At 43.6% G+C, this 13,327-nt stretch overlaps 1 protein-coding gene across 1 annotated transcript; it reads left to right on the forward strand.

Moving 5' to 3' along the window:
- Positions 1-457: 457 nt before the first annotated feature.
- On the forward strand, positions 458-7,391 carry LOC142570608 (uncharacterized). Its single transcript, XM_075678974.1, has 7 exons — positions 458-633; positions 3,638-3,811; positions 4,811-4,982; positions 5,816-6,058; positions 6,134-6,305; positions 6,374-6,522; positions 7,213-7,391. The coding sequence occupies exons 1-7, from the start codon at positions 547-549 to the stop codon at positions 7,389-7,391; spliced, it is 1,176 nt and encodes a 391-aa protein (XP_075535089.1). The 5' UTR covers positions 458-546.
- Positions 7,392-13,327: the final 5,936 nt, after the last annotated feature.

Consider the following 13,327-nt stretch of genomic DNA (forward strand, 5'->3'; position numbering starts at 1 on the left):
ATTAGAGAGCATGGTTCAAGATTACCGTTAGAATTTATAAGGAAAAAAAAACCCTCACAATCTGGATGAAACTTTCACAAAATTATTTCTAGCGCTTTCTATTATGAGTGTCATCACAAGAAGTGTTTCCTGGCGTGATTGGTGCAGCATAACTTATGGAACAGTACCTCCCAGATATAGTGAGGCAATTTATTAATCATGGTGTAAACAGTGTATATTGTCAAATGCATATATTTGTGAAACCTGACAGTGAGCACTTCCTTTTCCAGAAGCGACGAAGATGCGCATGCAAACCGGAAGGACTACTTCCTTGTCCACAGCACCTGCCTAGTCCCCCTTCTGAGTCAGTGCCGCACTTGTTTGTCAGCTTCATGCACAGTGAAGCTGTTTTACACTGGCACACGCATTACAGCAGAAACTGAATGTCCACACGCACATGTGCATACGTGGTCCAGCCAGCCACTTGTTGGAACCAAGCCGAGGGGCAACATCGACCTGGCAACGGCTCTGCTTTTTTCCGGCTCAAGTCCTACTAGTGCTCTCAGGATGATGCGGCTGATGGGTGTGCAAGTCATGAGCGACCAGGCTTTCTTCAATTACCAGAAGGCATACCTTCTTCCTTCAGTGACCATGGTAATTGCACAGCTTCCACTTTTCATAATGCCAACCTGCAGTACCTCTGGCACCATTCAAATATGCTCAAAAGGCACTTTATTTCGAACCTGAGTATTAGTTCTGTGCTTACTTTCACCAAGAGAGAGAGAGAGAGAAATTTATTTACAGAAAGGTAGAGAGGTCGGCCTGAGCTATAACTTGCTCTGGCCTGCTACTCTACACTGGGGAGAAGGGACGGGAAGGGAAAGGGCTGATGATGGTATAAGGAAGAGATGCGTATAGACAAATTCACAGAGTTGTGGCATCTCTAAAGCCGTGCGTCCAGCTCAGTGGCTTGGAGAAAAGCTATAGCGGCACTTGTTACCACGGCTGCGCTGTTTGCATTAGGCCACGGACCTAAAAGAAACTCGTCTGATAGCGGTCTCTTATGGATCGCTGCAATGGAAGAGACAAGTTGCTGTCGTTCTTGCGTGTACGCAGGACACACGCAAAATATATGTTCAAGTGTTTCTGGCACCGCGCAGTATTCAGTTTGGGCTAGTATCACTGGCACCTATCGTATGTCTATAACAGTTGGTGAATGCGACACCAACGCGAATCCGGTGCACCATGCTCGTGTGGCTTTTTTTGAACTTGTGAGGCATACGAAATTTCATTTCTTGGTCCCATTTGTGTAATCGCTTGTGTCGTCGATCTGGTTGGGTCCAGTGTTTTAACGTACGGTTGCGTATTACTTTCACCAATGTGAACATACATTATTATGATGTTGTGCAGTTCATTGCATCAGTAATGAAAGAACAGTAAATTGGGTTGCCATTTTCATTTTATTCAGAACCTCTACATCGCTGACATTACAGCTTTTACAGACTTCGGCATTCCACGCCAAGGGAACCAACATCAATTTTTTCCCTTTCTTTTATTGCTGCCAGGAATGTAACTGAAAAAAATTGTAAGTGTTGATTGTTGCAGGAAAGTATTTCCTTCAGCCAAAGGATATATTTTTTTCATAAGGCTATTCCGTGAAAACTGGTCCTCCTAGTACTGTGTAAGCTAATGTAATGCATTGGTGGCTCAGATGAGTATGGCTGAAGAATGTAACTTCGTAACGTCAGAAATTCAGCAAGTTTGTCCTGCATAATTGAAAATCTAACTGCACTACTTGGGACAAGAACAAAAATCAATGAGTAGGCGAGGACAGGCACTGCCTTTCTGATGGGTCTCTGTATTATACATGTGCTACACATGTGCATGCCGTATGCTAGAAACAAAGAATTGAAGAAGTGCAGCATAGATAGAACACCAATGAAAACATGACAAGCTTATGTTTCTGGTTGTTAGGCGGAAAGGGTAACTTGCAAGTATGACAAGGTATTACTAACACCCTACATGCATCTTGTTTCCTGCCTTAAAGAAATATCGAACAGCATGTAGGAGTGCAAATAGTTACCTTCCTCCATCCCGCATAAACACTATATTTCCAATGCAACATAAAAGAAAATGCAAATGTGTTGCCAAGCAGCAGATGCATTGTTTAAATGACTCTCTGCATGAGCACAATAACAATGATGAACTAGGCATTTTAGTGAATCGTTGTCATGCCTGTGGGGTGCAATCTTTGAAGAAGCCCAGATAGTGTGGGAAGGCACACTGTGAATGAGCAATCCACCTATCTCATTACTGCAGAAATAAATGCTGTGTTCGACGATCATGGGCACGCTGTGCAGGCAATAGCAAGTCATGTTTTCACTGGTGCTTAATTTATCTGTGCTGCACTTCATTATTCCTTTGTTTTTAGTGTACAATGCATTTACACTCTCGTTTGTAATAGACCGTCTCAATGTAATGTCAAAGGATGGCCTTCTCTGCTTGTCGACTTATGGTAATGTGCAGCACAAACGATGAGGACAACAAACTGTGCGGAATGATCCCTGATATAACTACATTTAATTCCCAGAAAACGCCTGTTGGAATACAAACAAAAAGTTAGTAAACCCAGCTATTACACAAGAAGTAAATCCAGCTATTACAGAAGATGCACAAAAAGACAGATGGAAACAAACCGCAAGGACAACACGGATTTAAAGATATGAATAACTTATGCGTGGACACCAGGTACATGAAAATGTGAGAGACTAGTTGAAAATCACATGCTCAAAAACTATGCACCTGACCAGTCCTTGTGCGACAAGGTTACTTTGGATTGTAAAACTGATATTGATGTCTGGCTGACACGCATGATTCCTCTTTTCTTTATGTTGCATGCCTCTGCCAGCTTGTGGGTCCTCTGATTTCCGTGCTGCAAAATCACATCAACATCACTAAAAATTCGCATGTGAACTAGTCGAGGCATAGCACATACATAAAAGAGGGATCGCGTGCATCAGGCAGACATCGGTATCACATTTAGAAAGCAAGTAACCTTGCATAGTTTTTGACAAGCAATGATTTTTAACTAGTGTGTCACTTTTTAATGTACCTGATAAGTTTTGTTGCATTTATAAGTCTGTGTTATCCTCAAGGTTTGTATCTCTTCCTACTGTCGTTATCATCGTGTCATAGCTGGGTTCGTGTATCTTCTTTTCTATTAAAACAAGCAATTTCTGTGAATAAAGTGCAGTTGAAGCTCAGTGCTCATCCTGCGCAGTTCTTTGTCCTCATCGTACGACCTGCCCGTTACCATGAATGCAACCAACTTGCCCAATGTTCCATTCTTTCAAGCATCTATTTATGTCCTCGTCCCCAGTCACATTTTGAATCACTCTGAAGCACACTCATTAGGACATTCTTGCTAACTAGTTGGTTCACACTTGAAGGAAGGTTAAAACTGCATGAAAAAACTAGGGGAAGCAAAGGAATACACAAGTCTGCATTCGTGATGTATTGTGTGTTCCTTCTACTTGTATTTGTTTTTTTGCGCAGTTTTAACCTTCCCATGCTCATTAACAGCGTGAATTCTTTTAGCAAATCTCTCTGTCCCCTGTGCCACTTTTGTGCTTGAACTTTACTCGTGAATTCCTTACAGGTCTTGGATGACCATCAGAAAACTTTGCTGACAGAGCTCAGCGATACCAGCCTGCAGCTTTGCGGGGATGGGCGATGTGATTCCCCTGGCCACAGCGCCAAGTTCCTCTCGTACTCCTTCCTGTGCCCTGAAAAGAGAAAAATCATACACACAGAGCAAGTTCAAGTGAAGGAGGTAAGTCAAGCAAGGAGCAGTTCAGATGCTTTCATGATAGGTCTTATTATACAAGCAATATTTACCCCAGCCAACTAAAATATGGCATGCAACGTTGACACGCAATCCGAGCCGTTCAGTGGCATATCGCAGTAAAGAGGTGGTCCTTCTTTCGAGATTTCTAAACTGGGTATTGCTACGATTATATTTTTCAGGCTGTGTAATAATACCGGAAATACCAAGGTCTGAATAAGAAACACCAATGTATGAAAGCCTCTAACCCTACAGCTAGAAAAGAACTAGCAGAACTTTCCAAGTTAATCAACAAGCGAAAGACAGCTGACATAAGGAAGTGTAATATGGATAGAATTGAAGATGCTCTCAAGAACGGAGGAAGCCTAAAAGCAGTGAAGAAGAAACTAGGAATAGGCAAGAATAAGATGTATGCGTTAAGAGACAAAGCCGGCAATATCATTACTAATATGGATGAGATAGTTCAAGTGGCTGAGGAGTTCTATAGATATTTATACAGTACCAGTGGTACCCACGATGATAATGGAAGAGAGAATAGTCTAGAGTAATTTGAAATCCCACAAGTAACGCCGGAAGAAGTAAAGAAAGCCTTGGGAGCTATGCAAAGGGGGAAGGCAGCTGGGGAGGATCAGGTAACAGCGGATTTGTTGAAGGTTGGTGGGCAGATTGTTCTACAAAAACTGGCCACCCTGTATACGCAATGCCTCATGACCTCAAGTGTACCAGAATCTTGAAAGGACGCCAACATAATCTTAATCCATAAGAAAGGGGACTCCAAAGACTCCAAAGCAGGGGACAGCAGAAAGTTAGGTGGGCAGATGGGATTAAGAAGTTTGCAGGGACAACATGGCCACAATTAGTACATGACCGGGGTGGTTGAAGTATAGGAGAGGCCTTTTCCCTGCAGTGGGCATAGCCAGGCTGATGATGATATCAATACCAGCGGTGCTTTCTGTGCATTCCTGTTTTGCAGAGTGACAAGTGCAGGCAAGTGCCCAGATGGAAAAAGAGGGCCTCGTAAGAGGTCTCAAATTTCTTTCTGAGCAAGGCATGTCTGTGAGCTCATTTACTACGGACCGCCACTCGGGAATTAAGAAGCACATGCGGCTGCAACGTCCGGAGATCAATCATCACTTCGATGTGTGGCATGTTGCAAAGGGTACGAAGAAATTCATGTTGTTCGCCTGCAACAGATGGCCTGTGTGTAACCTAGTGCACTTACTGAATGGACATGCAATTGTATAATGGATTGTTCAGTGGATACGTATGCTAAGACAAGGAAATTCATACAATCACGATTATGCCACTGCTGTGATGGTTATTGCAACATGGTCATGTTTGTCGTAATATGCTCATTATACTGCTTTCGTCACCCCATCGTGATCATGATACTTTCATTGTACTGCCTTCATCATTCCATCGGCATCATTATTCATAATTTCATCGTCCATGTCTCATGAGTGTCGTCATAGACTTGTCATGCGATCATGATCATGGCTAACCCTGGTGATGAAACAAATTTCAGTACGAAGCATAAATTCTTTAGCATGTCAAATTTTACCAGAAAAGGATTTCGGATAAGGAGGAACGATTGTGCTTGGCCCATTTGTCTGCGTTGTTCTTTACACTATATTAAAATTTCCTGAAACTGAACTAGTCCATAAATAAATACTACTACATGCCTGTTGTGTGCGCATTGTTCGTTCAGCTCCTACAGGAAGTTGATTTGGGATTTTGAAGGAGTGTTATGGCTTTTATCACGGTAGGCTATTCACTGCCCTCCTGGCTCCTCTGCTCATACCTCTTTAGTATTCAAGCTGTATCAGCCTTCGTTAGATTCTTAGGCAGATGATTCCTTTAATGAGTTTGCTTGCAACCTTGGTTTGTACAATGCCTACCAGTGCTGCTATATCTTTACGAGGCTTATGGTACGCAAAGTGCAGATCCACCTGATATGGAGCAATAGTGTATTGTGCTGTTGCCTTGTTGCAGGCATCAGGAAAAAGCTGACTGCAGCTTCACGGAGGGCTGGATGCAGTGCCATTACGGAATGGACACAAGCCATCACCAACCACCTGTACTGGTGTGCATGCGCTTGCGGTGGCAACGGGGACATGCTGGTGGCGGCATGGAGTAGCATGCTGAACCACATTAAGAGCGGACATGAAGGACATGGTGGCCTGTACCCCCGCTGTCCTCACGGACAATCCCGCCGCATGCAATGGCTCACTGCTGGTAGGCATAAATAACCAAAGAGCACCAAGATAAAGTGCATAAAAGAGCTGTATTTATAATTCCCTTTCTTGTCAGACTCTCCAGCCTACAAGCAAATTGAGCGCATTGTGGCAGCACCACTGTTGCTGAAAGACATCCGCCAGTTGTCACCATCTGTTCAGACATACAGCCTGGAGTCCTTCCACAGTGTTCTAAATGGTTTTGCCCCAAAGTCGACTGCATTCACATATGAAGGCCCGGTGAGTTTGCATAAGCTGATGTTCTAGCAATGAAACTACAGTGGATTATTAATGCTGAGACAAAATAATTTTCTAGCACACTGATTGCTGCGCTCCACTTCAACGAGAACTCCCAGCGAGAGCAAGCAAGGAGCTGTGATGGTGCAGAACAGTGGCGCATAAAGTCCTCCAAGGTCAGGCAAAGTACCTCGACAGCATGTGCACTCAAGGAAGCTCCCACATTTGGCAAGTCAATTTGAAAATACTTGCTGTGCTATGCTTTGCCTATTATTGCAATATGTTATGCAGCAATGTTTGTAAAAAAGGGAATGTTTTAGTCCTCCTGTACTGTCTACCAAAAGCATCGCTATCTTTTGCAATGGAGAGTGAAGTCACTGCGACAGCTGTTTTTAAGACATTTTCTGAACCTTCATGACAGCCTGTCCACTGAAGACATTTTGCCAGATCAGTGGAATTTTGCTCAAGATTGCCATGTACTGCCAAAAGCTATACATCATAGAGATGTCTCACTGAAAGGGTGCAATGACAGACACTCCACGATGCAGAACGTGGAACATTTGAATGGCCAATGCCTCCGGAGCGACGATGAAGTCAAAGAGGTGAAACGCTTCCTCAACGGGCTGGCGGCGGAGGTCTATGACATTGGGGTCCAGAAATTGGAGCAGTCTACAAGAATACGTAGAAAAAAGATGGCGATTATATAGAAAAATAGAGAAAAGTTTCACTTTTCCAATGATGTTAATTTTTATGAGATTAAACAATGTCGTCTCTTTGTGAAATTGATGGTAACCTTATTTCTGGATCAACTCTAGTATATGGAGTGTTTGTATATGTCATAGGACATCCCCCCTTTTAGGTGTGTGCAGGTATGAAAGGGAAGAAATGCAATAATCTGTTGAACTTTTCTTTTTTCAGACTATGTGAAAGACCTGCACAAGAAAGTGATGGAGCTGTGCGCACAGTATGAAACATTCTCCAAAGCACTTGCACAAGTGGAGGAAAGTGTTCCAGCTGCATTCTCATCTCGGGATGACCAAAGAGTGCCCAAGAGAGACCTTGTAGCTGCACAAAAAGCACGGTTCCTCAAGTTCTGATGTGGTGCAGAGATCGGCCATCACACATTTTCTTGACTCTTCCCTGACCGTTAACAATGTGCTCATTTTCAAAGTGATCATTTAATTCCAAAAAGCACTAGCCGCAACCCATACGATACAAAAATGTTAACTTATATGCTAGTTAGACGGGCAAATTTAGCTTCACATTGAGCGAGTGCACCGTTAGTGTGGTTGTAAGAAATGACTTTGTTGTGTCGCTTTAGAAAACAATGCCAAAACAAAGGGACCAAAACAATGCCAAAACCAAAAACAAAGGAAACGGCCAGACAGAAGAGAACATTATTTCCTGTTCTGATGCAACGTGTAAACAATATGTCAAATTGCTTGATTTCCTAAGGCCTGGTAAGAAAAGAGTTAAACATGCACACATGATTCTTCCTACTCTGCCATATCGCTGGCATTCTAGTCATCACTAACTTTTCCATTATGTCTTCAGTGACGAAACACATCATCAACAAGAATACAGAATGTTTTACTGCTCAGCACTTTAGCTTTAAAAAACTGACAACCTTGTGACTAGTGATACCTGCTGACAGGTAAGCAGAACATTTTTCGATATCTGATGAGGAACTCAAATGTGCACGGCGATTTATCAATGACACCGCTGCTTCCACAATTTTCTTTCCCTCTAAGACTCGGGGTACTTGAACCCTGTGGGCGTTTCTGTGGGGAACGTCACCCGAATTTTCGCGACAGCACACGATGGCAACACAAAACGTTCGCCTTTTCGAAGCCGCCCCCACAGCCAGCGCACAAATTGCCTGTATGCTGTGTACCGGTACCTTCTGTAAAGAAAAAAAACAATTATTACACACTTGCATTTAGAAACATTGCGTGAATTGAAGGCACTTCACTTGGTTGGATGGATTGATGCTGTGAGTAGCCTCTGTGGAAGAGGCTGCAGGCTATGGCCCCCAAGCATGTTTGTATTGATATTATTAAGACAATTTTTTGTGGCCTCAGTTAAACTTGCATCCCATGTTAAATAAGTGCCCACCAGGCACTGAAAGTAAACAAGCACAGTTGTAGATCTATTCGTCAACCAGCTGGACTATAGTGGCTTTACTTCACAAGCCTAGCTGGGGGTGCTCTCTCCCTACAATTATTTTTTTTACATAAAACTGCTCCATGTTCAATGTAATACATTTATAATGTCTTTTTAAGCAGCTAGTTCCCTGCTCATATATTACCTTACATAATGTGCCATAACTTTACTTCAACATTAGGTAGCAGTCGACAGCCAGTGTACAAATCCAATGTGATATCAGTTTTTCATTGTTTGTATGTTTACTATAACATGAATGTGTTGCTCACAGATGTATTAGGAGGTTCCTGTTGGTGTCAGTGAATCCATCCATGTCAACCATGTGTATTAGTAATTTTTTAAAAACACGAACTACCTATTCTTCTACCCATCCACTACATCTTGTTGCCACCCATTTTGCCACTTTCAACCCAAAGATATTTTGTACGCATTAACCTTGACCTCTTTTGCTACATTACTTTATGAATGAGCATACTCAACTATCCATTTGTATTTTTATTTTGTATATCTAGCATTGTAACTGTCATTCTGGATCAATAGTCCTTGTAAATAAATACAGACTTATCTGCTGTTTGTTGGATTCCTTCTTAATTCCTAAGCATCCTGAACTGCTTCCATCACTGCATGAATAAACAAAGTGTTTTGCCAAACAGCTGTTTTAACATCTATTAGCTTTGCTGTTGGGATATGTCATGCAGTATGTGTACATCAAGAGGCTTAGTGGCACAATGTCACAATGAGAAGGCTGGCTAAAAAGAAAATAGAAAAATGATGCCTACAGACAAACCGACTAAGTATTCCTGAGTGAACGTTTGACAATTCCAAAGTGTGTGATGAGGCCGCTATGGCAAATAATGTTAATAAAACAGTATGCATGACCATTATAAATGAGACAATGCTTTGATGTGCAGCTGTTTCTTAACCAATGCTGAAATTAGGTGCACCAGAGGAGTAACAATGTGGGTGTAACAACTGTATGCAATATGAATTGCATTAAAAGCATCGAAAACATATTTGGATTCATTTGGAAGATCAACTTTACAACAAAAAACTATACACGTCTCCCCGATGGTACCTGCGGCCTCCTGGATGAGCATCAGCTTGATCAAACTATATGTATGCCAGGCACATAACCGGAATTTTCTTTTTCCGTAGGGGGGGGGGGGGGAGTGGGGGGCAACCCCCAAGGTTTCTATGCAAAATCGGGGGCGGGTCGACTTTTACTAGTACAAACTTAAAAATTTTCCATCGCTCACTATAAAGGCGCGTCGCAAACCCACAAAATGGAAAAGAAACAAGGTGCATCTGACAAGTACGCCTGTGGTATACACCTCTGCTTTAATTGGCAAGCAAACAAGGAACCACATCACATTGACTCACGCAGGAAAGAGGCACAGAAAGGGCACTGCCAAGAACAAGCAAAATGAAGATTTCTAGTAGTGTTTTTCTATGTTGCTCTGGATGAATTATAGTGAAAGATGTGTTTGCAGAACAATCGCAGTTCTTTTAGGTCCCTCGTTTCCTGCTCTACCAAGTGAAGTACTAAGGCCCTTGGAGTTTCATACAATAATTACTAGATAGAACTCTGGCGGTAGTGTCTAAGGGAGCTGCAATAGGAGCAGTTGAGCCAGCATGGCAATTATGGGAAGTACACGGATTTGCCTAAACTTCATTCTTTCGGCTTCATACGGCTTTGCAAACTCATCATTTTCAACAATGTACCGCACAGTAAATAATTAAACAAACAAACATTATTAAAATTGTCCGACCGCAGGACTCAAACACAGGACCGCTAGGCATAGACGTCCGATACTGAAATCATTATGCTGCGGTCGCCTGCGTCGACACGTGACAACGCCCTTATGAATTTATTGCGGGCACGCCAGTACTTTGAGATGGTAGGCGCGTTTCGATTTGGCCACCTCGACAAGCTGAACCGTTGCAATTAGCAGTGATTGTTTGCGTTTGTAGCGTCTTCTGCACTTGGAAAAGTATACATTGCTTTGAAATTTATGACAATGAATGCATACAAGGCGTGGTAAACAAATCCACAAGCACGAAGATCAGACAAATACGTGTACTTCCCATCATTTCCATGGTGGCTCAACAATTGAAGCACCAGAGTTACTTATTGTTCGAAACTCTATGTCAAAACCGTCTCGTAGTGTTATTTGGGAAGTTGTGTAATGATGCGTGGCCGCTAGTCCCATACAACCGTGTGGAGCACAGGACACTATGGTTCTAGACATACTGCGCCCACCGTGGAAAGTTATTATTATGGGGTTTTTATGTGCCAAATCCACTTTCTGATTATGAGGCACGCCGTGGAAGGTTAGAAAAGCGCCCACATAGGCACAGCAAATAAGTGCCTACATTGGGCGGCTTGACTGATAACTGCAGAAGCGCAATTCAAAACACACGGAATCATTCTCCACTTCCGGCGGCGTTTTCTCTACTTCCTTTTTAAATAAAAAGATTTTCATCCATAAATATTTTCATAAACAACGGCTTAATTTTTCCATTTTTGCAACTCTTGTTTCCCGTTGCCACTTTTCCACGAAAAATACTCTACATTTAAGGGAAAAACCAGACGAGGTAACGGGTGACATTCATATTGCTTATGGGTTCAAGAGTTATTGCAAGGTTTGATTCAAATTTTGAAATTTTTAGGGATGACTAGGAAATGTAGATCGTTGAAAATATATCAATGGGGCCTTTCTAATGGCAGCACCTTCAGATTTCGAAACAAACATCGAAATAATGAGAAAGGCGAAAACATTCCGCCATTCTTTAGGTGGGAGAATATCAGTCTATTTCACGCCCTCAGTTCAGTGACATTTACCTTTCCCTTGACCTGATCAGGGATCGCTTCTATGCCTTGGCCATAACAATACTGTAACAGCAGCCCAGTGTTGACCACGGAATAGCTGGCAAGTCTCAAGATTGATTTGGCGGTGCTTTAGGCGTGGCCGGGAGGAGAAAGGGGGGCACCCCCCCCCCCCCGGTCCCCTCCTTGGGTACGTGCCTGATGTATGCTCTCCTGCCCTACACACACCTAGAGATTTGATGTGCACAAAATTTTCATTTCTGATGCCAACAATTGTCGACTGGAAGTCTTGACCTTGCTGTGTTTGCAAACTAATTCTGTTAACATACTGAAAGGAATACTTCATGTTCTCTGTTTGTCCCTTCCAAAACAACCCGAGTAGGCGAACAGCATTTAAAAAAGTTGACGTGTTTGCTTGTTTAATAAGCTATGTGTTTTAGCGATGCACGTTTAATTCATTGGTCCAAAGAAAGCTGTGCAAGAACAAGAACTTACTTGTGCATTTCATCGTCCATGGTGTGCCCCCATGAACGAAGTTCCAGGTAGGCCACACGGAGCACGGCAATGTTCAGACACAGAATACTGAAGTCTGGATGTTCCGTGATGCAACCCTGCGGTTGCGCGAGACTTACGGGTGCACCCATCTCGCGACAGCACAGACATTCGTGCTCAAGGAAGTTCGCGAGCACCTGGCAGTGTCCACATTCGCACCTGTAATGTGTAATGTAAAAGTAACAGTAATGCACGAACCAGAAGCCGGTACAGATTACACACGCAATTCGCAATGTTGCGTCCGGCACTGTTGACAGCTCGACTCATAGGTCCATCCAACACGAAGCTACAGGCACCGTGCTTGTTTAGGGCTTGGCCCTGAAATGCTTTCAATTGTTAAAACACGAAAATGACACGCCGCGTCATAGCTGGCCGCGAAGGAGAAAACGAGCAGGTTTCGATTAGATTAACCTGCGCATTGCGAATTGCAGGTAAAGTTTCTAAGCGACCGATGCAGCACGTAATAACAAGCATCTGTACGTACCAGTCCGTGCTTGAGAGTCGCGACGGCATGTCCAGACTGTCTTCTTCGCCCGAGGTCGCATCGCTGCTCCCCTCGATGCTTTCCTGCTCCGGAGAGCCGGTGTCGAGGGCGCCGTCGTAGTACGCAACGACGCCGGCAGCGCGAGCCCTCAGCAGCAGGTCGCGCTCGTCAGTGCTCAAATCGCTGAAGTTGAGCCCAGCATCGCGAGCCAATGTGTCGTTGTCAGGGTCCATCGCGACAAGCGTCGAAGTTTGCGTCATATAATGAAGTACCAGCTTATTGTCGCGCGTTTCTCGTTCCGCTAGCCATCATACTGCTTTCGCTCTGCTGTTGGCTCTGTCTTGGCTCCGTTTCTGGACGCGCGTTTGCGTTTTGCGCAGAAAAGCCGTAGCGCCGTCTGCGGACGCCGTTCTACTCACCGACGGCGCAACGTCACTATGAGACCGTGATGTCAGTACTCCTGGATCGGAGGGCGGGCGATTTAAACTGCGCTAGAGGTACGCGGACGCTTCAGAACGCATTTTCTCTTAAGTCTCTCCTTGGCACGAAACAAGCGTTTCGAGGTTTCTGGGGTGGTATTTCAACAGTCCACGTTGACTTTCTGGTAACCTTTAGTGTCCCTTTAATGTGTTCGGTGTGTTTTCTGCCTATGATCAAGCAGGAGTTTGTGCATATGTGCTCAGGAATGTGCTTGAGGGCACCGCATAGAAAAGGGTGCAGCGCAATCACTTAAGGAAGACGTTCACAATGTTCTGAACTGACTGCAGTACGGTGTGTCAGCTTGTCCGACTAAGTGCCCATCAGGATCCTAGCTGAGGACACATCACATGTTCTAGAATATCATCATCAACGGCCTGTATTATATCCACTGCAAGACAAAGGCCTCTCCTATCACTTTCCAGTGTATTCTATCTTCCCCCAAATGAGCCCAGTAGTCATTGCGTCCGAACGATTGAAGTTCATCTCTCCATTCACTTTTGTCTTCCAGTCTTATATCTACTTAGAAA

Source organism: Dermacentor variabilis, chromosome 2, assembly GCF_050947875.1.
Source record: "Dermacentor variabilis isolate Ectoservices chromosome 2, ASM5094787v1, whole genome shotgun sequence".
NCBI classification, from domain to species: Eukaryota; Metazoa; Arthropoda; class Arachnida; order Ixodida; family Ixodidae; genus Dermacentor; species Dermacentor variabilis.